Source organism: Triticum dicoccoides, chromosome 5B, assembly GCF_002162155.2.
Source record: "Triticum dicoccoides isolate Atlit2015 ecotype Zavitan chromosome 5B, WEW_v2.0, whole genome shotgun sequence".
Taxonomy (NCBI): domain Eukaryota; kingdom Viridiplantae; phylum Streptophyta; class Magnoliopsida; order Poales; family Poaceae; genus Triticum; species Triticum dicoccoides.
The window spans coordinates 529,231,155-529,255,353 of NC_041389.1; the positions used below are offsets into that span (position 1 = coordinate 529,231,155).

Genomic DNA, 24,199 nt, shown 5'->3' on the forward strand with positions numbered 1-24,199 from the left:
CCGCACTGGGCAGTTTGGCCATGCGGCCGCGACGAGCGACATGACGAGTGCGGGCAAGGCGAGGCGCGGCGCCGCGACTGGCGGTGGGGCGCGGTCGGGTGCGAGCGGCGACGGCTGCTAGCGCGACTGCAGACTGGCGCGGCAGCAACGCGGGCGCAGCGGCAAGACCGGAGCAGGGCGCGGACGGGCGGCCCCGGCGAGCGAGCGCGAGTGGCCATGGCGGATGCGGCACAGTGACAAGATGCAATGGGACGGATGCAGCGGATGTTTTGGGTCGCTCCGACGCGTTGGGCGCCTCCAACACAAGCCGGACACGCATGTCCGTTTTTATCTCCATTGCCACCCCAAACAGTGGTTGCGCCAGGCCCCATGCACCTTCTTCTGCTGAGTTTTCCTGGTAACGGATGGGTGCAACTTCCTTCGCCAAAGCTTCGCGTAATATATCGGCCAAAAAGAAAAGTTTCCCTTGTCCCCTTTTTTGCATGATAATACGTGTTTCATTCATATCATAAAGATTAAAGTACAAGTCACGTAAGGACCGACATGACAAAACTGAAAAGATAGCAGAACATCTTTGAGCTTGACACCAACGCCCACCACCTGTCTCCGGCACCACAACAGCAGCCATCGAAGAAAAAAATGATGGATCACCTCCTCACCCGAGCTTGATACGACTCCATCACTGATATGTAGCTTTGCGGACCTCCAAGGTGGCTCACCAAAAGTGAAGCCCTTACCGTTGAACAAATCAGACCGGGGCAACACCCCGGACACGCCATCAAACTCCAGATCTGGCACCCCACCACGACTAAGACGTCGCAGAAGGAATTCATACCTGCCATCCACGAATCATGAACCCAGAATATGTTCCGTCTTCCAGATGTCGTCGATGTAGGCCACAATCTGCATCCGCTCCTTGACTACCTCCCAAGCTCCGCGCCGACGCTGGAGCAAACGTCGTCGCAACGGCGGAGCCCGAGGACACAGGTCCACCACGAGGATGCCGCCGCCGCCACACCACCCTTGCTTGAATAGACTGGTTTTCAAATCCATCCCCAACCATAGGACCGATGATCTTATCAAGGAAGGATCCAAAGAATCTTTATTCAGCATTGTCATCGTCGTCGCCGAAACAAAGACGATGAACAGCCTAAAATCTAGAATACGAGGGAGTAAAAACAATACACACGCGTGGATCCGGCGACCCCCCTCACCACTGACGACCGAAGTCGCAGGCGGAGGGGAGCCGCCGGAGGACGGCGCTGGAAGATTGGGCTCTCCTGGCGGCGGCTAGGGTTCCAGCCGCCATGGACAGGAGGAAAAAATTGTTGTCCCTTTTTGCTACTTCAAACTAAAACCACGATAAGTGTTTTAGAATGTAGAAAGTATTTGTTTCTTACTGAGACAACTATTTTTTAATGGCGCATGGCACCGATGCGTAGAGACCAAGGCCGTTGCGTCACTGATGAAGATGAGATAGAGGATTGATGGTGCAGATACATGATAGGAGGGGTGGTCGCCAGAGAAATACACGACCTAGAGGGGTGGCCAAGGACAACGGCGGACCGGCGAAGGAGGCGTGACAGGAAACGGCGTTGCAGGGCGGGCCACGATGGAAGGAGGAGGAAGCCGGAAAGGAAGGAAGGAAGGAGAAGACGCCGTGTGTGGGGTTTTGTTTCAGGTAAGTGTTTGTGGCCAGGTGCTACCTCTTGAGCATGCATTGGTTTTTTCTTGAAGAGGAAAGGGTGATGCAGCAAAGTAGTGTAAATATTTCCCTCAATTTTTGAGAACCAAAGTATCAATCCAGTAGGAGGTTACACACAAGTCGCCTTATACCTGCACAAACAAATAAGAACCTTGCAACCAACGCGATAAAGGGGTTGTCAATCCCTTCACGACCACTTGCAAAAGTGAGATCTGATAGAGATAGTAAGATAAATGTTTTTGGTATTTTTGTTATATAGATTGAAAAGTAAAGATTGCAAAATAGTAAACGAGATGCAATGTAAATAAAAGAGATATAATATGATGGAAAAGAGACCCGGGGGCCATAGGTTTCACTAGTGGCTTCTCTCAAGATATCATATCTTACGGTGGGTGAACAAATTACAGTCGAGCAATTGATAGAAAAGCGCATAGTTATGAGAATATCTAGCCATGATCATGTATGTAGGCATCACGTCCGTGACAAGTAGATCGAAACGATTCTGCATCTACTACTATTACTCCACACATCAATTGCTATCCAGCATGCATCTAGAGTATTAAGTTCATAAGACCAGAGTAACACATTAAGCAAGATGACATGATGTAGAGGGATAAACTCAAGCAATATGATATAAACCCCATCTTTTTATTCTTGATGGCAACAATACAGTACGTGCCTTGCTGCCTCTGCTGTCACTGGGAAAGAACACCGCAAGATTGAACCCAAAACTAAGCACTTCTCCTATTTCAAGAAAGATCAATCTTGTAGGCCAAACCAAATTGATAGTTCGAAGAGACTTGCAAAGATATCAAATCATACATATAAGAATTCAGAGAAGAATCAAAAATTGTTCATAGATAATCTTGATCATAAACCCACAATTCATCGGATCTCGACAAACACACCGCAAAAAGCATTACATCGAATAGATCTCCAAGAAGATCGAGGAGAACTTTGTATTGAGAATCAAAGTGAGAGAAGAAGTCATCTAGCTAATAACTATGGACCCGAAGGTCTGTGGTAACTACTCACACATCATCGAAGAGGCTATGGTGTTGATGTAGAGGCCCTCTGTGATTGATTCCCCCTCCGGCGGAGCGTCGGAAAAGGCCCCAAGATGGGATCTCACGGGTACAGAAGGTTGCGGCGGTGGAAATAGGGTTTCGTGGTGCTCCTGGATGTTTTCGGGGTGTATGAGTATATATAGGCGAAAGAAGTAGGTCGGTGGAGCCACGAGGGGCCCACGAGGGTGGGGGGCGCACCTACCCCCTGGGCGCGCCCTGCTACCCTGTGGCCGTCTCGTTGCTTCCTTGACATCCACTCCAAGTCTCCTAGATTGCGTTTGTTCCAAAAACGATTCTCCCGAAGGTTTCATTTTGTTTGGACTCCGTTTGATATTCTTTTTCTGCGAAACACTAAAATAGGCAAAAAAACAGCAATTTGCACTGGGCCTCCGGTTAATAGGTTAGTCCCAAAAACAATATAAAAGTGCATAATAAAACAATTAAACATCCAAAACTGATAATATAATAGCATGAAACAATAAAAAATTATAGATACATTGGAGACGAACCGTTGCGTCGGTCGCGCTCCGCGCGTTGGATCTATTTTGATCCAAGGACGATGTCTGCGCCACGTGTTACTAGACCCGTATTTTTTTAACGTGCATGGGCTACTCCTTCCCTAGTTTTTGCTGCAACCGCACAGGTGAGGCATTCCGGTGCGAGGAGGCAGGGGGCGACTGGTGGGCGACGGGGACGCTGGCGCCCGGAGATCAGGAGCGGCAGCGGCGGCCCAGGACGGATCTTAGTTCTCTGGCGATCTATGCCCCCCCGGATGGTAACTCTCCCCCCGTACTCTTCCTATCATTGTTGTCTCCCCCTCCCCCATTTGCATTAGGGTTATGGTGCGGGGGTTGTCGTGCCGTGTTCCCGCGGGTTGCCGTCGGCGCCGGCGCGGACGGGGATGGGGTGGTGTTCCCATGGGTCGAGGGAGGGGCGGGGTGGTGTTCCCGCAGGCCGAGAGAGGGGGCGGGGTGGTGGATTTTGATGCCGAACTCACCCTAACCAGGAATTGCCTGTCTCCCGCGCGGAGCTCTAGGTGCTGATTCCTTCCTCCATCGCGCCGCGTGATTTAATTAGTAGTTTACAACCTTAGATTTGTTCTGTACATCCGTGTGATTTGACAGTGGACCAGATGTATACAGCCGTACCCATACTAGTGTTTAATTAGCGGTTTTGCAGTAGTACTGTCCAGAACAGGTGCGAGGGAATTCACTAGTTTAGAGGATGTGTAGATATTGCTGTAGCTGGGCGTTTAACTATTTGTGCTGTGAGTCAATTCAGAGGCTTATGTTTCAGCAAATTCCAAGAGGCCTTAGTGTAAAGTACCCAGATTCAGCCAGCATGCCAAAGTCTTCAGTGTAAATCTTGCTGATCGTATCGTTGGTTGTTGTGTTGAGTGACAAGTTTTGATCGCCTTTGTCACTCAAGTCTGATTTGTAGCTGCGATTGTCTCGGTCAAGGACCAAAAGATTTCGCCCCAAACTCTTCTGGAAGGGCTCCGCATTTGGGATGAGGCTGGACGGGACTGACAAGTTGTGCAGATGTCTGAATATGAGTTCTCTGTGGTGTTTCCCTCCAAAGAATGTTTGCGGATGATTGCCTCATGCACTAGTTTCACCTTGCCCCTCAATCAATTAGTGGTTTCTATCAAAGCGGCTTCTTGCAATGGTACGACAGTTGGTCCTCTATCCCAAGTTTGGGTTCTGATTGATGATTTGCCTGCCGGTCTCCGCTCGCCTGCTTTTCTCATGTCCTTTGGGGTTTTGATTGGGAAGCCCATTGAGGTGGATGAGGAATCTCTAAACATGGTTGGCCCTGCTAGGATGAAGGTTTGGTGTGTGGATCCTGAACGGGTGCATGGCTCAATTGATATCTTTCCCTCTCCCAATGGTATTAGGCTTCGGGTGCGGGTGGAGGGGGCGGCCGTTTTTCAGGCCCCACCTCCCCCCCCTCCTCCTCCTCCTTCTAACCCTAAGGACAAGCATGATAAGGAGGGGAACGGATCTTTGGGTGGCCCTAATCAGAGTTTTGGGTCTAATCTCCGCTTCACCCAATCTGAATGGGATGGTCTGGCAGATTCTGAACGTGAGCTGTTTCAATCCCAAGCTCCTTTTGGTGGTGCTCCTCGTGATGACTCGGTGATCCCGCCTGCTGCTCCGACTGTTCCTACTGCTGATGCTGATTTGTCGAAGTTCTCGCCCTGCTCTGCTACCCCCGTTTCTGGTGCTTGCTCCAATCTTCCTGTACGCCCGCTCTTCCCCACTCGTTCGGGAATTGAAGATCTCCCTGTCTCCCCGGCTCGTGATGTGGTGGAATCCCAGTCCCTCCGGAAGAAGAAATCCTCAATGCGCAAATTCTCGGCTAAGAGCCGGAACTCGTCGGGCTCGAAGCAATCCATGGCGGGGGTCTGTCGGTGTCTGGATCAAGATTTGGGATCTATGTCCCGCTCGGGTCCCCATGGTGGCTCTCCTGCTGCGCGGTCGCCTGCTATTCAATCTCCGGTGTCCACGGCTCGCAAAGGAAGGCGGGTGGCGAATTCTGGTGGCTCTATCCTGGAGCGGGCTAAGAAGCGGGCTGCGGCGAAGGATCTCCCTCCCCCAGGTACTTCTCCCGTCCCCTCTGTTGTTGCTTCTCCGGTTCGGTTGGTTCTACCTTCTCTTTCCAATGATCACCTTTTAAATATCATGTCGGATGTGGGTGTGGTGGTTGATTCTTCTGTTGGTTCTCCTAGTTTGCTACTTGCTATTATTCGGGCTAACGAGATGGCTCAGGCAGCCATTGCTAAAGCCAAAGAGGCCGTTGCCTCTCCGGTAGGGGATGCTAGCTGTGGTCCGGGTGTGGACACGGGTGCTGGTAGTGGCCAACCCCAATCCAACTTATCTAAGAGGGGCACTAATAAGCGAGCTAAATCCTGCATGGCCCCTTGCAGGTCGAGTCTCCGAATCAAGAATCTTTCTTATAAATGAGGGCGTTATTCTGGAATATTAGGGGGTTCGGTGCTAGGGGCGCCGTGACCAACTTAAAGAGTTGGTTCGTTCTAATTCTACTGACTTTGTGGGGCTGGTTGAAACCTTCAAGGATTCCTTCTCCCCTAATGATTTCTCTGCTATTGTGGGCATGGACAGATTTAACTGGCAATTTTTACCTGCTTCGGGTCACTCTAGTGGGATCTTGATTGGCTCCAATAAAGATATTTTTGATTTTGTTGCTTTTGATCATGGGATCTTTTGGGCCAGTGTTGTTCTATCTCATAAAGCTATGAATATTCTCTGTGAGTTTATCGTTGTTTATGGGCCTGCAGACCATTCTTTTTCGGCTTTATTCCTTAATGATCTTTCGTGGAAGATTGATTCTTGTAACTTACCGACGGTTATCGGGGGAGACTTTAATCTTCTGCGGTGCCCTAATGACAAGAGTAATGATAACTTCTCCTGGCCTCTAGCTAATGCCTTTAACGACTTCATTAGTGCCAATGCTATTCGTGAGCTTCCCCCGGGGGGGGGGGGAGCCCGCTATACATGGTCCAATCATCAGGCTAATCCTATTAGATCAGTGCTTGATAGAGTCTTCCTTTGTCCCAGGTGGGATTCCTTGTTCCCTAGGGCTTCTCTTAACGCCAAATGCATTATCGGTTCTGATCATACCCCCTTAATTCTTGACGACGGCTCCATTAGCCTTAGGCCTCCGGCTAGATTTCAATTCAATGCCTCATGGCTGTCTGTGGATGGCTTTGTTAACATGGTTGCAGCGAAGATTTCCCTTTCTCTCTCCTCCAATGCTCGCTCTTTTGGGCCTCTGGATGATTGGCACTCGTGCTCCTATACCCTGCGTAAATTCCTCAAAGGTTGGTCTCGTAATCGTGCGGCGGAGGATCGTCATACCAAATCTTTCCTCGAGGACCAGATTTTGTCGCTGGATCGCGCGGCCGATTCTACTGGGCTTTCTGACGATGGTTGGGCGGTTCGTTATAATCTTGAGGCCGCTTTAATGCAGTTGCACCACCAGGCTAAGATTTATTGGCGTCAGCGGGGTACTATAAACTGGACTCTAAAAGGTGACTCCCCTACAGCGTATTTCTTTGCGATCGCGAACGGTAGGCGTAGGCGTTATAGTATCAATAGCCTGTTGATTAATGGTGTGCGATCTTCGGAGCAGTCTGCTATTATGGCTCATGTGGTGGACTTTTTCTCTTCGTTGTTGGGGGCTAAACCTCAATTGGGCTTCTCTATCTCTCCTTCCCTTTGGGACTTAGGTCTTAAAATCTCACCCGAGGAGAATGCCTCCTTGATGATTCCTCTTTCTGATCAGGAAATTTGGGATGTTGTTAACACTGCCAATCCCAATGCTGCTTCTGGGCCAGACGGCTTCTCCATTCCTTTTTTTCAGAAATTTTGGCCCCAGTTGAAACAGCTGGTTTGTAATGTTATCCAGGGTTTTTGTCTTGGTACTGTCGATATCTCCCGCCTGAACTACACAGTGATATCCCTGATCCCCAAGGTTAAGGGTGCTGATGTTATTTCCCAATTTCGGCCTATTGCTTTGATTAACAACTTTGCCAAATTCCCGGCTAAAGGCTTTGTGAATCGTTTGTCGCCGGTTGCTCATAGAGTTATTAGTCCTTATCAATGTGCTTTCATCAAAGGGCGTTTCATCCTCGATGGTATCCTATCCCTTCATGAGATTGTTCACGATCTTCACGCTCGGAGAGCTAAAGCGATTATCCTTAAGTTAGATTTTGAGAAAGCTTATGACTCGGTTAGCTGGCCCTTCCTCAAGCAGGTCCTTCTTGCTAAAGGTTTTGACGGTGCTTATGTTCATCGTATCATGCAGCTGGTCTCGGGTGGCCATACTGCCGTTTCGATTAATGGTTTTGTAAGCAATTTCTTCGCAAATGGTAGGGGCCTGCACCAAGGGGATCCTGCTTCCCCTGTTCTTTTTAATTTTGTGGCCGATGCCTTCTCGTGCATGCTCTCCAGGGCGGCCCGTTGTGGGCACATTGCTCCTGTGGTCTCCCATTTACTTCCGGAGGGTGTTTCCCACTTGCAATATGCGGATGATACTATTATCTTGGTGGAGTTGGATGACGCCTGCATTGCTAACCTGAAATTCATCCTGCTGTGTTTCGAAGCTGTTTCGGGTCTTAAGATTAATTTCGCTAAAAGTGAAGTCCTGGTGACGGGTGTGGATGGGGCGGAAGCATTGTGGGTTGCCAGGCTTCTTAACTGTTCTTTGGGTTCCTTTCCCTTCAAGTATTTAGGCCTTCCTATTTCTCCTGGCGTGCTCCATGCTAAAGATTTTGCTCCGGCGGTCGCTAAAGTGGGGAACAGGGTGCTCCCTTGAAGGGGCAGATACAATACCAATGCTGGCAAAGTTGCTCTAATTAACTCCTGCTTATCCTCTCTCCCATGTTTCTTATGGGCTTTTATCTTCTTACGGATGGCGTGCATGCTGGTTTCGACAAACATATGGGAGCTTTCTACTGGAATTCCGCGGACAACAAACGGAAATATACGTTGGTTAAGTGGCAACATATGTGTAAGCCTAAAAACCTTGGGGGGTTAGGCATTATTAATACTCGGGTAATGAACATTTGTTTGCTTATCAAGTGGTGGTGGAAAATTTTGACTAGTGGGGCCGATTCGCTGTGGTTTTCGATTCTTAAGGCTAAATACTTCCCACACTCCAACCCACTATTTGCCACCGCCAGGCGCGGGTCTCAATTTTGGAAATCCCTTGTCAAAGTCAGACCGATCTTTCTGGAACATGTTAAATTTAATGTTGGTAATGGGATGGCTGTTCGCTTTTGTTCGGACTAGTGGTCTGGGGATGCCCCCCTAGCTGCGAGCTTTCCGGTTCTATTTTCTTATTGTCCTAATCTGAATATCTCCATCGCAGAGGTGGCAGCTAATAACTGGGATCTGGCTTTTCGTCGGGCCCTGTCTCCTGAAGAGTTGGAAGATTGGCAAAGTCTCTCTGCCCTCTTCCCCGTGCTCTCGGAGTCCGCCGATTCTGTGGTTTGGCCTCATTCGGCCTCAGGTAGATTTTCGGTTAAGTCGCTTTATTCTAGACTTATCGGTGGTACTCCTTCGTCCAGATTCTCTTACGTTTGGAAGTCCAAAGTCCCTCCTAAGATTAAAATTTTCCTTTGGCAAGCCTTTCATGGTCGCCTTCCGGCTGCTGACCAGATCAAAAAGCGCAATGGGCCTGGTTCAGAGTTTTGTCATCTTTGTGGGGCCTTGGAGAACTCTGATCACATCTTTTTCAATTGCGTGCTGGCCAAGTTGGTTTGGTGTTATGTCAGATCTTGGCTTCAGGTCTCTTGGAACCCCTCCTCTTTTTCCCATATTCGAACCCTAGCCAAAGCTTTGGTTGGGGTCACCAAGAGGGTGTTTTGGGTCGGCCTGGGAGCCTTATGTTGGGCTCTTTGGACCATTAGGAACAAATTTACTATTGAGCATATCTTCCCATCTAAGCCTGCTGACGTTCTTTTCAAATCATGTATATTATTGCAGCAGTGGAGATCATTGACTAAGGAGGTTGATCGGGATGCCCTGGACCTGCTCATCGTCAAAATTCGGGCTTCGGCATCTCTCATCTCCGGGCGGGATCCCGTCGTCTAATCCTGGTGGTGCTATTTGCGGAGTTTAGGTCTCTCTCCTTTCCGGCCTGCGCGCCGTGTATGGCAGTTGCCTGTATCCTTCCTTCTTTGGTTACTCTCAAACTTTTCGCTCCGTGCACTCTGTGCGTTGTCTTGTTAGCTGGTTTCGCTCCTGTTCAGTTTCCTGTGACGCTGCCATGTGGCTTTATTTATAAAGTCGGGCTCTGGCCTTTTCTCTAAAAAGTCTGATTTGTAGTACTTTACACACATCTAGTCTAGGGAAACGAAGCGTCAATTATCTGAACCATCAATGTATTCTGCACGCATGGCCTAAATAATGCAAGTGGAAGGGAACAATTTTGTCAATCTGAGAAGCAGGTTGACACTTACTCGACAATGCTCTTTATGGTGTCACCATCGTCTAAGGCCTCATCTGTCATGTTCTTGTACCGCAGGAACTTCCTGTTACAACTGTTGTTATTACCATCGTGTTAGTGATAATAACAACCGCTGCAACTGTTTGCCGTTGAAGAAACAAACATAAACATATATGTAACATTTTTCATATAATTAACAAACAGAAACATTTTTGTCTTTAAGCTGGTATGTAGCTTTTTCACAAGTGGTTTGCAGCTTGCCTGTTTGACGGTTGCAGTTGTGTGCCCAAACCAGTTTTTAGATGCAAAATGTTGTGGCCTGTGATAAGTTCAGAATGCAACATTGTGGTCGTTAGTAGCTTTTTTCAGTGGTGTTAGTAGCTTTTTTCAGTGGTGTTAGTAGCTTAAATTAGCACTGTCCAACTGATGATGTATGTTTTTTATGTGTGCTTATACATTTTTCCTTTTTGTAGATGTTGCAGCCACCTTTGGTGAGAATGAGGGGAGTAAGAAGGCTACGAAGAAGAATAAGAAGAAAGGCAATCTATGTGCCTTTAAGTCAAGGTTTAACTCAAAAAGGCTGGCTGAGATTGGGAAGCAAGTATCACCGGAAAAACAGAGAATCATAAGGGAGGGACCGTTTGGAGACTTGTTGGACATCCGGTCTTTCAAGGTGCCCCATGAGCTCATTGAGTTTGTTGTGATGAACACGGATCACATACCCTCTGAGTTCAAACACAAGAACAAATCTATCACCTTCAACAAGCTCATGGTGAAAAGGATTTTCAACGTGCCATCCGGTGATAGACCCGTGAAGCTTCTTAAGAAGAGTGATGAACATGATATTAGTAGCATCTACAAGGAGGGGAACAGGGCTCCAATCGCCCATGTTGTCAAGTTGCTCACTAGTTGCAGTGAGGAGGATGTGGTTATGATAAATAGGACTTGGGCACTCCTTGCGTTGGCAACTGTTTTGTGCCCAGGCACTGGCAATATGGTGAATCTCGAGTATCTAGCTTCCTTGGAAGATATGTCTTTGGTGCATGAATTTTCTTGGGATGAGCACTTGTTGGCACGAGCGATGGAGGAGGTTGGAGTCTTTCAAGAGAAGAAGAGGATGCAAGCAAACACAGAAAAAGCAGCAGAGTTTCATATCGCTTCATGCCTTCCCATGTTAGCGGTATGCAACGCAACATTATGAAATACCTCCATCTTTTTTCTTTGCTGCATGAAACCTTTTATACATTTCTATAGCTTGCATTTATGTTTTTTGTTGGCTAATGTCCTTTTCCATTCTATGCAGATCATATACATGGATCATATTGATATCCCGGTCGGCCTCCCAAATGAGCATGCCATTGATTATTCCATGCCGAGGATACATTTTGTTTGTCAAAAGGATTTTGATTGGCTGGATAAAGTTGACAAGAACAACCTCATTCTTGTCCAACCTTTCTACGGGAAACACACCCAAGTAATTTTGCTACATCCCGCCTATGTATTTTCCTTTGCCAATGGAGTATTAACACCCCCTGTTTTTTGCTCACTGAATTTGCATGTAGCAATCTTTGCTTTTCCATTTAGGTTATGGCAGCCTTCTTATTTCCGCTAGTCATGTTTTGTTTTCCTAGATCCGGAGTTTGTGCAACACCCCCTTTGCAACACAACTCGTGGGACAGGAAGTTGGTGCTGAAGCAGCCAGTGGGCATGGAGTTGGTGCTGATGCACCTAGTGGCCGAGGAACTAGTGGCCAAGGAAGCCAAATTCAAGGTGCTGCAAGCAAAGGACTCTCAATTAAATGAGGTTCAACAAAATGTTGATGTTGAATCACACCTATCATCTATTGGAGATATGCCCTAGAGGCAATCATGTATGATGATATTTCCTATGTGTTTTTGAATAAAGATAGTCCTTGGACATTATCAATGATGTGTATCAGCAAGTATGTGACTTGTTTGTGGGACTATGCATTGTATGATGACTGTCCTAAAAGGTCCCTAGTCGAAAGGGTTGTGTGGACGCGCAGCCGACTAGACTAGCATATGACACGGTCGATGGCTCGGTCTCACTAGCCATGGAGCATTGGATGCTAACCGGATAACATGGACTCGGAAGGATCTGGTCGGATTCGACATAGTCAGATCTGAGTCGAGATAAGGTCCGAGTCGGACAGACCCAACTACGAGACGTAGCGATATGTCATCCGTGAGTCTCTAGTACAACATACATTCTATGTCCTAAGACCTGAGCTGACGCATGTACTTGGGATGGTGACAGACTTACTTTGGGCCGACCAAACGCTACTCCGTGACTAGGTAGTTTCAAAGGTAGGTTTCGGGTTTGTCCAGTCCCATGCTGCGAGACATGGTCGAGCAAGATGGGATTTGCCCCTCCGATCAGGAGAGATATACTCTGGGCCCCTCGTGTGATCCAGCCAAGAGAAGCATGGCCATGCGACAAGGATTATGAGATAATCTGGATTGTGGTCGGCATCACTAGAACAAGAAAGAGGTCGGGCTAGCACAAGGATGACAATCTTTCCTTGAGCCCGACAACATATATCGTGAGGCAAAGGGAACAGAAGTGTGACACGTTGTACAGGTTCGCCTAACCAGCTTCATAGTATGCTTGGTGGTCGGCACGCCTTGCTAGAGGCCGCTACCAACCGTGCAGGTCGGAGGTGATCTGAACTGTGACCAAGCCGACTTGAACCTAAGGGGTCACGCGCTTAAGGGAAGGAACCTACAAGGTCGGTTTATAGGACACTGGTCGGATATGATCCAAACTGGACTAGGAACGTGACCGAGTAGACTTTGGGCTTTAGGGTCCGTGCGAGGCCCAAGTGTTGAGCCTGCGACGGACGCCTATATAAAGTGGAGGTGCGGCACACTCATGTGGTTGATCGCTTCAGCGCCGTCGTTAGGGCTTTGCATGTGTTGCAACTAGCCACCTCCACGTGCCACCGGTTGTGTGATCGGACCTAGCAGTTCGCCGCACGGTGTTCCTCCTGCGCGCGTGGATACCGTTAGAGGCGGTGCACTTGCGCCGCTCCGGCGAACTTGTACGTGGGATCATACGACCGCCCTGTTCGAGGGAGACCGGACGAGGAGGAGACGATCCACGCGGACGCGCTGCCCCAACTCTTCTTCCGTTGCACGACACTGTGCGTCTAGTGGTAACAATCTGTGATTCATCTCCCGTAGCATGTTCTTGGTTGTTCTGCGCGTAGGAAATTTTAATTTGCAGTCGACGCACCCTACCGTACATCCCAACATCATCATTGCTCAATGATTGGCTGCAGCAATCATTCCCTAGCATGCAAGATCTAAGGGTACTTTTTCCCCATCTACATTATCTTTTTCATTGTATTCATTTCCTGTTTACCTTTGGCTTCACATTATTTATTATACCCAGTTGCAAGTGTATATATTTTTTGCATCCTTCATTCTGATGTGCTACAACCATGTTCTATTTTTGCTTCATATGTGGTTTAAGTTCATACCTAATAGACTTTTTTTGCTACATCCATATGTCTAGTGTGCTACAACTACATTCTATTTTTGCTTCATCCATGTCATAGTTTTGCTACATCCATATCAATAATTTGCTACCTAGAAGTATAGATCATTTGTTCTTTATGCTTCATCCATGACAGTAAATTGCTACAATCACACTGTTTATTTGATACATAGTGACACAGCAGCATACCTACATATTTTCTCGCTTCATCCATACCTCTAATGTGCTACACCCATATTTGTGTTTTTTTACATCCATACTTTTTCAAAATCTGGAGGATACATATGACTAAAATGTTCAACACTTGCCTTTTTGTAGGTACCAACTCAGTTTCAAATGTTGTACGACAAGCACAAGGGTATTTTTGCAGCGGAGGTGGATGATTTAGTAGGCAAGTTTGGACAATGTTTAAAGGGATTGCAGTGCAACCGGATGGCCACTTGATAACCCACAAGTGTAGGGGATCACAACTGCTTTCGAGGGTAGAGTATTCAACCCAAATTTATTGATTCGACACAAGAGGAGCCAAAGAATATTCTTAAGTATTAGCAGTTGAGTTGTCAATTTAACCACACCTGGATAACTTAGTATCTGCAGCGAGGTATTTAGTAGCAAAGTAATATGATAGTAATGGTAACAGTGGCAAAGGTAAAGATAGCAGTTTTGTAATGATTGTAACAGTAGCAATGGAAAAGTAAATAAGCGAAGCACAATATATGAAAAGCTCGTAGGCATTGGATCAGTGATGGATAATTATGTCGGATGCGATTCCTCATGTAATAGCTATAACATAGGGTGACACAGAACTAGCTTCAGTTCATCAATGTAATGTAGGCATATATTCCGAATATAGTCATACATGCTTATGGAAAAGAACTTGCATAACATCTTTTGTCCTACCCTCCCATGACAGCGGGGTCCTAGTGGAAACTAAGGGATATTAAGGCCTCCTTTTAATAGAGTACCGGACCAAAGCATTAACACATAGTGAATACATGAACTCCTCAAACTACGGTCATCACCGAGAAGTATCCCGATTATTGTCACTTCGGGGTTGTCGGATCATAACACATAATAGGTGACTATAGACTTTCAAGATAGGATCAAGAACTCACATATAGTCATGAAAACATAATAGGTTCAGATCTGAAATCATGGCACTCGGGCCCTAGTGACAAGCATTAAGCATAGCAAAGTCATAGCAACATTAATCTCAGAACATAGTGGATACTAAGGATCAAACCCTAACAAAACTAACTTGATTACATGGTAAATCTCATCCAACCCATCACCGTCCAGCAAGCCTACGATGGAATTACTCACACACGGCGGTCAGCATCATGAAATTGGTGATGGAGGATGGTTGATGACGACGACAGCGACGAATCCCCCTCTCCGAAGCCCCGAACGGACTCCAGATCAGCCCTCCCGATAGGTTTTAGGGCTTGGCGGCGGCTCCGTATCATAAAACACGATGAAACTTCCTCTCTGATTTTTTTCTCCGCGAAACGGAATATATGGAGTTGGAGTTGAGGTCAGTGGAGCATCAGGGGGCCCACGAGACAGGGGGGCGCGCCCTATAGGGGGGAGGGCGCCCCCACCCTCGTGGACAGGGTGTGGGCCCCCTGGCCTTCATCTTTTGCCAGTATTTTTTATATTTTCTAAAACTTATCTCCAAGGATTTTCAGGTCATTCTGAGAAATTTTGTTTCTGCGCAAAAATAACACCATGGCAGTTCTGCTGAAAACAACATCAGCCCGGGTTAGTTTCATTCAAATCATGCAAGTTAGAGTCCAAAACAAGGGCAAAAGTGTTTGGAAAAGTAGATACGTTGGAGACATATCAACTCCCCCAAGCTTAAACCTTTGCTTGTCCTCAAGCAATTCAGTTAACAAATTGAAAGTGATAAAGAAAAACTTTTACAAACTCTGTTTGCTCTTGTTGTTGTAAATATGTAAAGCCATCATTCAAGGTTTCAACAAAGATTATGAACTAATCATATTCTCAATAGCACTCAGGTCCCATATTTACTCATATCAATGGCATAGTCAACTAGCGTGCGATAATAATAAAACTCGGATGACAACACTTTCTCAAAGCAATCATAATATGATATAACAAAATGGTATCTCGCTAGCCTTTTCTGAGACCGCAAAACATAAATGCAGAGCACCTTTAAAGATCAAGGACTGACTAAACATTGTAATTCATGGTAAAAGAGATCCAGTCAAGTCATACCCAATATAAACTAACAGTAATGCATACAAATGATAGTGTGCTCTCCAGTGGGTGCTTTTTAATAAGAGGGTGATGAATCAACATAAAAGTAAATAGATAGGCCCTTTGCAGAGGGAAGCAGGGATTTGTAGAGGTGCCAGAGCTCGATTTTAAAATAGAGAGATAAATAACATTTTGAGCGGCATACTTTCACTGTCAACGCAACAACTATGAGGTGGTGATATCTTCCATACTACATGCATTATAGGCGGTTCCCAAACAGAATGGTAAAGTTTATACTCCCCCACCACCAACAAACATCAATCCATGGCTTGCTCGAAATAATGAGTGCCTCCAACTAACAACAATCCTGGGGGAGTTTTGTTTTAATTATTTTGATTTGCTTTGATCTTTTTGATCATGGGACTGGGCATCCCGGTTACTGGCCATTTTCTCATGATTGAGGAGCGGAGTCCACTCCTCTTTAGAATAACCCACCTAGCATGGAAGATACAGACAACCCTAGTTGAAACATGAGTTGCTCGAGCATACAAAACAGAATTTCATTTGAAGGTTTGGAGTTTGGCACACACAAATTTACTTGGAACGGCAGGTAAATACCGCATATAGGAAGGTATGGTGGACTCATATGGAATAACTTTGGGGTTCATGGAGTTTGGATGCACAAGCAGTATTCCCGCTTAGTACAGGTGAAGGCTAGCAAAAGACTGGGAAGCGACCAACTGAGAGAGCGACAACAGTCATGAACATGCATTAAAATTAATTTACACTAAGTGCAAGCATGAGTAGGATATAATCCACCATGAACATAAATATCGTGAAGGCTATGTTGATTTTGTTTCAACTACATGCGTGAACATGTGCCAAGTCGAGTCACTCAATTCATTCAAAGGAGGATACCATCTCATCATACCACATCACATTCATTTTAATAGCATGTTGGCACGCACGGTAAATCATTATAACTCATAGCTAATTAAGCATGGCATAAGCAACTGAAATCTCTAAATGTCATTGCAAACATGTTTATTCATAATAGGCTGAATCAGGAACGATGAACTCATCATATTTACAAAAACAAAAGAGGTCGAGTTCATACCAGCTTCTCTCATCTCAATCAGTCCATCATATATCGTCCTTATTGCCTTTCACTTGCACGACCGAACGATGTGTATAATAATAAGAGTGCACGTGCATTGGACTAAGCTGGAATCTACAAGCATTCAATTCAAGAGAGAAGACAAAGTAATATGGGCTCTTGGTTAAATAAACAATCTTGCATATGAGAGCCACTAAACATTTTCAATATGGTCTTCTACTCTCGACCCCCAAAAGAAAGAAAAGAAATAAAACTATTTACACGAGAAAGCTCCCAACAAGTAAAAGAAGAACGAGAAATCTTTTTGGGTTTTCATTTTAATTATTACTACTACAGGCATGGAAATTAAACTAACTATTTTTTATTGTTTTTCTTAAAGTTTATCAAGCACACAAGAAGAAAACAGGAAAAAGAATTTAAACTAGCATGGATTATACAATGAAAGAGTATGAGCACTGACAACTAGAATAGTGTGTGAACATGAATGTAAAGTCGGTGGGAAATACGTACTCCCCCAAGCTTAGGCTTTTGGCCTAAGTTGGTCTATGGCCATGGATAGCCTGACTGATATCCGTAGTTGTAACTGGGATCATACTGAGATGCAGCAGTCATTGCCTCCTCAGCTGCTGCCTGACGGCGGGCTGCTTCCGCCCTCCTCTTGTGTTCATTTGCCTCCTCCCTGGTGACAACACATCTTTGTTTTGCCTGATAATAAAAAAGGGTAGGAGCAGGGAGAGTAATATGGACAACACGGCTTCTGTCAAATATTAGTCGGTATTGGAGGAATTGGTCATTCCTTTCAAGAAACTGATGACTAATCATAGCATTATGATCTAAATAAGCAGGAAGCAATTCCGTATCATTTTCATGTATAGGTATCTCAAGATAATTAGCCACACAGGTTGCATAAATACCCCCAAAGAAGTTTCCAGCTAAACCATTATGATGCAACCTACGTGCAACGATTGCCCCCAAGTTGTGTTGTTTATCACCTAATACAGCACTCTTGAGAACACACAAATCAGGACACACATGTGACATGCTTCATCTTTACCATTAATACATCTACCAATGAAGAGAGCAAACTAATGTATGGAAGGAAAATAAATGCTCCCTATGGTAGCTTGTGTTATTTCCCTAGATTCTCCCACAGTGATACTAGCAAGAAAGTCTTTAAATTTAGATTTGTGGGGATCATTAACATTGCCCCACTGCGGAAGTTTGCAAGCAGTAGTAAAATCTTCTAGGTCCATGGTATATGATTTATCATAAATATCAAACAAGACACTTTGAGAATTGCGCGAGGATGTAAATTTAAACCTTCTCACAAATGAATCAGTTAAATATCGGTAATGCGGGCACTTATCTTGCATGAATGCCTCAAGGTCGGCATTACGCACATATGCGTCAAATTCATCCTTGGTACCCGCTGCAACCATAAACGGCTCTGACGGCCATTCACAAGGCCGTATGTCAGCTTGCCTTGGTAGTTTTTTGTCCGCATCACGTATCACGCGCCTGGGTCCTTTCTTTCTTGAAGAACCACCTTGGTACATTTTCCTAAACATATTTCTTTTTCTGCAATATTTCTAAAAAATTTAGTAACTTCAAAACGAAATAAATAAAACTGCACAAGATTGATAGCAACTACTCCTACAAGTGCCTAGAGCCTATATCATGCATTAGAATTCCTTGGGACCTCATAAATTTAACATGCAAGCTCAAGAATAGGGTCACCAAGGCAGCAAGGATTTGCAATGAATAAAGCACTAGAACAAAAACTAATTGGATCAATGGAGGAGTCACATACCAAGCAACAATCTCCCAAAGCAGTTTTGTGAATGGAGCTTTGAGCAAAGAGATCGAAAATCACAGCAAAATGAGCTAGAACTCGTGCTTGAGCTGGATGAGGATGTTTTTGGCAAGAAGATGGAGTGTGTGGGTGCAAGAATAAGTGGAGGGGGTCCACTGTGGGCCCACGAGATAGGGGGCGCGCCCTATGGGGGGCGCCCTCCACCCTTGTGGCCAAGTGGTAGACTCCCTTGCAGTGTTTTCAGTGCCTAAAATCCTTAAATAATTCATAAAAAATCATACTAAATTTGCAGGGCATTTGGAACACTTTTATTTTTGGGATATTTTTTATTGCATGGATAATTCAGAAAACAGACATAATATTCTATTTCTACTTTATTTTTTCTAAGTAACAGAAAGTAAAGAAAGGGTACAGAAGGTTGTGCCTTCTAGTTTCATCCATCTCATGATCATCAAAAGGAATCCACTAACAAGGTTGATCAAGTCTTGTTAACAAACTCATTCCGAATCACATAAAATCGGAGAAATTTCGAAGTGACACTAGGTTACATCAACGGGGATACGAACATCCCCAATAATAAGAATATCATACTTTTTCTTTGAAGTAGGAAGAGGAAATTCAAAACCTCCAAATATAATTGATGGAATTTTCCCAATAGAATTTATGCTATGAACTTGAGGTTGTTTCCTCGGAAAATGTACCGTATGCTCATTTCCATTAACATGAAAGGTGACATTGCCTTTGTTGCAATCAATAACATCACCTGCAGTGTTTAAAAAGGGTCTACCAAGGATGATCAACATACTGTCGTCCTCAGGAATATCAAGAATGACAAAGTCTGTTAAGATAGTAACGTTCGCAACAACAGGCACGTCCTCACAAATGCCGACAGGTATAGCAGTTGATTTGTCAGCCATTTGCAAAGATATCTTAGTAGGTGTCAACTTACTTAATTCAAGTCTACGGTACAAGGAAAGAGGAATAACACTAACACCGGCTCCTAAATCACATAAGGCAGTTTTAACATAATTTCTTTTTATGGAGCAAGGTATAGTGGGTACTCCGGGATCACCAAGTTTCTTAGGTATTCCACCCTTAAAGGTATAGTTGGCAAGCATGGTGGAAATCTCATCTTCGGGTATTTTCCTTTTATTAGTGATGATATCTTTCATATATTTAGCATAAGGGTTTGTTTTAAGCATATCAGTTAAGCGCATGCTTAAGAAAATAGGTCTAATCATTTCAGCAAAACGCTCAAAATCCTCATCATCCTTTGTCTTGGATGGTTTAGGAGGAAAGGGCATGGGTTTCTTAACCCATGGTTCTCTTTCCCTACCATGCTTCCTAGCAACAAAATCTCTCTTATCATAACGTTGGTTTCTTGATTGTGGGTTACCAAGATCAACAACAGGTTCAATTTCTATATCATTGTTATTACTAGGTTGAGCATCTACATGAACATCATTATTAGCATTATCATTAGGTTCATGTTCATCTCCGGATTTTGTTTCAGCATCAGAGATAGAGGTGTCATTATGATTCTCAGGTGTTTCTACATTAGGTTCACCAGAAGCACGCAAAGTCCTATCATTTTTCTTTTTCTTCTTCTTAGAAGAACTAGGAGCATCTAGATTACTATTCTGAGAATCTTGATCAATTCTCTTAGGGTGGCCTTCAGGATACAAAGGTTCCTGAGTCATTTTACCAGTTCTAGTAGCCACTCTAACAGAAAAATCACATTTATTATTTAGTTCATCTAGCAATTCATTCTGAGCCTTAAGTACTTGTCTAGCTTGAGTGGTAACCATAGAAGCATGTTTACTAGCGAGTTTAAGTTCACCCTTAACTCTAGACATATAATACTCAAGCGTCCATCATATAAGCATTATTTTTCAATTGTCTACTAACATAACAATTGAAATTTGCTTGTCTATCCATAAAGTCATCAAATTCATCTAAGCACTGGCTACGAAATTTAGTAGACGGGATTTCAACTTTATCATATCTAGAGAGAATTTACCTTTACTACCTGTGTCGGGTTATCAAGACAATGTGTTTCTTCGACAGGCGGTATATTAAGACCATGTATTTCTTCAATGGGAGGTAAATTCTTAACGTCTTCAGCTTTAATACCTTTTTCTTTCATTGATTTCTTTGCCTCTTGCATATCTTCAGGACTGAGAAATAGAACACCTCGCTTCTTCGGAGTAGGTTTAGGAATAGCCTCAGGATTTGGCTCAATTAGTTCAGGAATCGCCTCAGGAATTGGCTCAGGAAGAGTCCAATTATTTTCATTTGTCAACATATTGTTCAATAATAATTCAGTTTGGTCGACTGTTCTTTCCCTGAAAACACAACCAGCACAACTATCCAAGTAGTCCTTGGAAGCATCGGTTAGTCCATTATAAAAGAAATCAAGTATTTCATTTTTTTAAGAGGGTGATCACGCAAAGCATTAAGTAATCAGAGAAGCCTCCCCCAAGCTTGTGGGAGAGTCTCTTCTTTGATTTACACAAAATTATATATTTCCCGCAAGGCAGCTTGTTTCTTATGAGCAGGGAAATATTTAGCAGAGGAGTAATAAATCATATCCTGGGGACTACACACACAACCAGGGTCAAGAGAATTAAACCAAGTTTTAGCATCACCCTTTAATGAGAACGGAAATATCTTAAGGATATAATAGTAGCGAGACTTCTCATCATTAGTAAACAGGGTGGCTATATAATTCAACTTGGTAAGATGTGCCACAACAGTTTCAGATTCATTGCCATAAAAAGGATTGAGTTCAACTAAAGTAATTATTTCAGGATCAACAGAGAATTCATAATCCTTATCAGTAACACAGATAGGTGAAGTAGCAAAAGCAGGGTCAGGTTTCATTTTAGCATTGAGGGATTGCGTCTTCCATTTAGCTAATAACTTCTTAAGATAATATCTATCTTTGCAAGCAAAAATAGCTCTAGCAGCTTCTTCATCCATAACATAACCCTCAGGAACAACATGCAATTCATAATCAGGGGGAGAACCTTCATCATCATTTTCATCAATAATTTCATTTTCAATAATTTCATTCTCCCTAGCCCTAGTAAGTTGTTCATCAAGAAATTCACCTAATGGCATAATAGTATCAAGCATAGAAGTAGTTTCATCATAGGTATCATGCATAGCAGAAGTGGCATCATCAATAGCATACGACATATCAGAATTCTTAGCAGTTCCTTACCTCCCCTCGTAGTTGAGAGATAGATTATGGTTCTTTGATCTTTCAAGTTCTTCATAGTGATCAACAGATATAAATCCCAAGTGACTCAGAGAATAGAGCTATGCTCCTCGGCAACGGCGCCAAAAATTAGTCTTGATAACCCACAGGTGTACGGGATCGCAACAACTTTCGAGGGTAGAGTATTCAACCCAAATTTATTGATTCGACACAAGGGGAGCCAAAGAATATTCTTAAGTATTAGCAGTTGAGTTGTCAATTCAACCACACCTGGATAACTTAGTATCTGCAGCAAGGTATTTAGTAGCAAAGTAATATGATAGTAATGGTAATAGTGGCAAAGGTAAAGATAGCAGTTTTGTAGTGATTGTAACAGTAGCAGCGAAAAAGTAAATAAGCGAAGCACAATATATGAAAAGCTCGTAGGCATTGGATCAGTGATTGTAGCGACCAGACCTCAGATAGTCTGATCTCTGTGCATCAGTGTCATCCCTGGATCAGTAATGCTGACACGCACAGTACTCAAAGGATTTATAACAGAGTGGCAATCACACACTTATTACATCGAATGTCTCAAAAGAGAGCTTAATACAACAAATATGGCTTAAGGCCATATAATAACGATAACAGCGAAAGGCTTGGAAGATAAGTGACTCCATCAACTCCAAAGACATCACTGAGTATAGGACCATGATCCTAAGGCATCTTACTCGTCGTCTGCAACATGAACGTTGCAGCCCAAAAATGGGTCAGCACATGGAATATGCTGGCAATGTAACACATAGAGAGTAATGAATTGATAAAGCTATACTACATGCATATATGGCTGGTGGAAAGCTCTATGGTTACAGTTTTTGCATAAAGCCAGTTTCTCCCTACTGCAAAGAAATAAATTTGATTTAACTATCAAGGTAGTTGTTAAACATTGAGGATGGTTGACAGCATTCTCAATCCCAATTAAGCATCATCATTAAAACCCAACAACATTAATTAAAGTAACATGATGAGATTCACATGATAATCCAAGTACTAGATACTCAAAACGTCCATAACCGGGGACACAGCTAATCATGATTAGTTTGCACACTGTGCAGAGGTTCCGCACTTTTCCTCACAAGACTCGATCGCCTCCGTTTGTTATCTCGCACTTCATGGTGTTTGAGAAACGGATGACCGAGACATAGTCTTTCAGAAGCGCTAGCACCTTACGATTGGGTAGACCGTACCACCTACATCCCCTACATCTGCTAGTCTACCACTGTAAGAGTTCGCACGACTTACTCAGCTATGCTACAACCCATAATAGCATGTGGATGCACACGGAAGTTTCTAGCATGAATAATCTTATGATCCCTTTGAGCCTGGGTGGCGGTCCAAAAACAAACAGGCAATCCTGAATACCCAGGTACCTCAATCCACCCAGATGTGTATTTAAGTTGCCACCTTAAATAAACCATTAATTATCAATCTCGCACCTGTCATGGATATTCACTCACCCAATCCACGTCTACTAGCATAGTATGGCATAATAAGCAAACGTAGAAGTAACTCTCAAGGGTTTGATAATAAAATAGGTAATAGGTACTACCTCATCTACTTCCCAAAACCCACAATTTATTCAGATCCTAATCATGCAAATTGTTTGAGGATTGATCTAATGCATAAAACTGGGTAGTAAAGAGATATGATCAAAGTGTTACTTGCCTTGCTGATGATCCGTGTAACCTAGGGATTCGAAGTAGCACGCGGCGCAATCCGTGTACTCTATCGCAAGCAAACAAACAAACAAGCATACTATAAGTACTCATCTAATGCACAGGTAAAACTCGAATAAGAGATCTAACCAGAAAGTTCAACTTAAGAACTCCGGTTGGCAAAAAGAATCAAATCGAACAAAGCAACGAAGATCAAACTTCGAAAGAAACAAACTTTGTTAACTAATCTGGACCTAAGTCAAATTTTACAGTAGCAAAAACTTGTTTGACTAGATTAAATGGAAAGAGGGTTCGAGATGAAACTCTAGGCGCTTGAATCGCCTGATTCCGATAAACGAGCGAAAAGGTATACTAAAACGAAAATCGGACTAGAAATCGCGATCAGAAAAATCGCGGAATAAATCCGAGAAAAAGAAAAATGATGAACAGATTAATGAACGAACGTTCGTTATCTAAGATCTAAATGATGAACGCGTTCGTTAAAACGAACGAACGAGCGAACGCTCGCTAATTAACCTAAACAAAAAAACGATCTAAATAAAAAACAGATCTAAAAAAACCAACGAAAACCGAACGGTTTTTCTCAAAAAAAATAGCAGCGGCGGGGTCAACCTCGGTGGTGGGGTCCGGCGGCGGCGGCTCTGGCGATGGCGGCGCGGGGCGGCGACGGCGGATTAGGGTTAGGGTTTGGGCGCGGGTGGCGGCTTGGGCTGGGGCGGCGATTGGGCAGGGGTCGGCTCGGGGCGACGCTATTTAAAGACCCCCGGCCAGGCGGAGTCCTGGCCGGTTACGGCCCAAGGTCGGTTCAGACTTTTTTTTAAATAATTTTTGTGCAGAAAAATAAA

At 44.3% G+C, this 24,199-nt stretch overlaps 1 protein-coding gene across 1 annotated transcript in view; it reads left to right on the forward strand.

Moving 5' to 3' along the window:
• The first annotated feature begins 8,208 nt into the window (after positions 1–8,208).
• LOC119309947 overlaps positions 8,209–24,199 on the forward strand; it is a 37,553-nt gene continuing 21,562 nt past the window's right edge. The window contains exons 1-6 of the mRNA XM_037585841.1: positions 8,209–8,284; positions 8,668–8,808; positions 10,221–10,348; positions 10,478–10,927; positions 11,051–11,221; positions 11,332–11,478. Of these exons, the coding sequence (XP_037441738.1) occupies positions 8,209–8,284; positions 8,668–8,808; positions 10,221–10,348; positions 10,478–10,927; positions 11,051–11,221; positions 11,332–11,478 (1,113 nt within the window). The remainder of the gene's footprint in view (positions 8,285–8,667; positions 8,809–10,220; positions 10,349–10,477; positions 10,928–11,050; positions 11,222–11,331; positions 11,479–24,199) is intronic.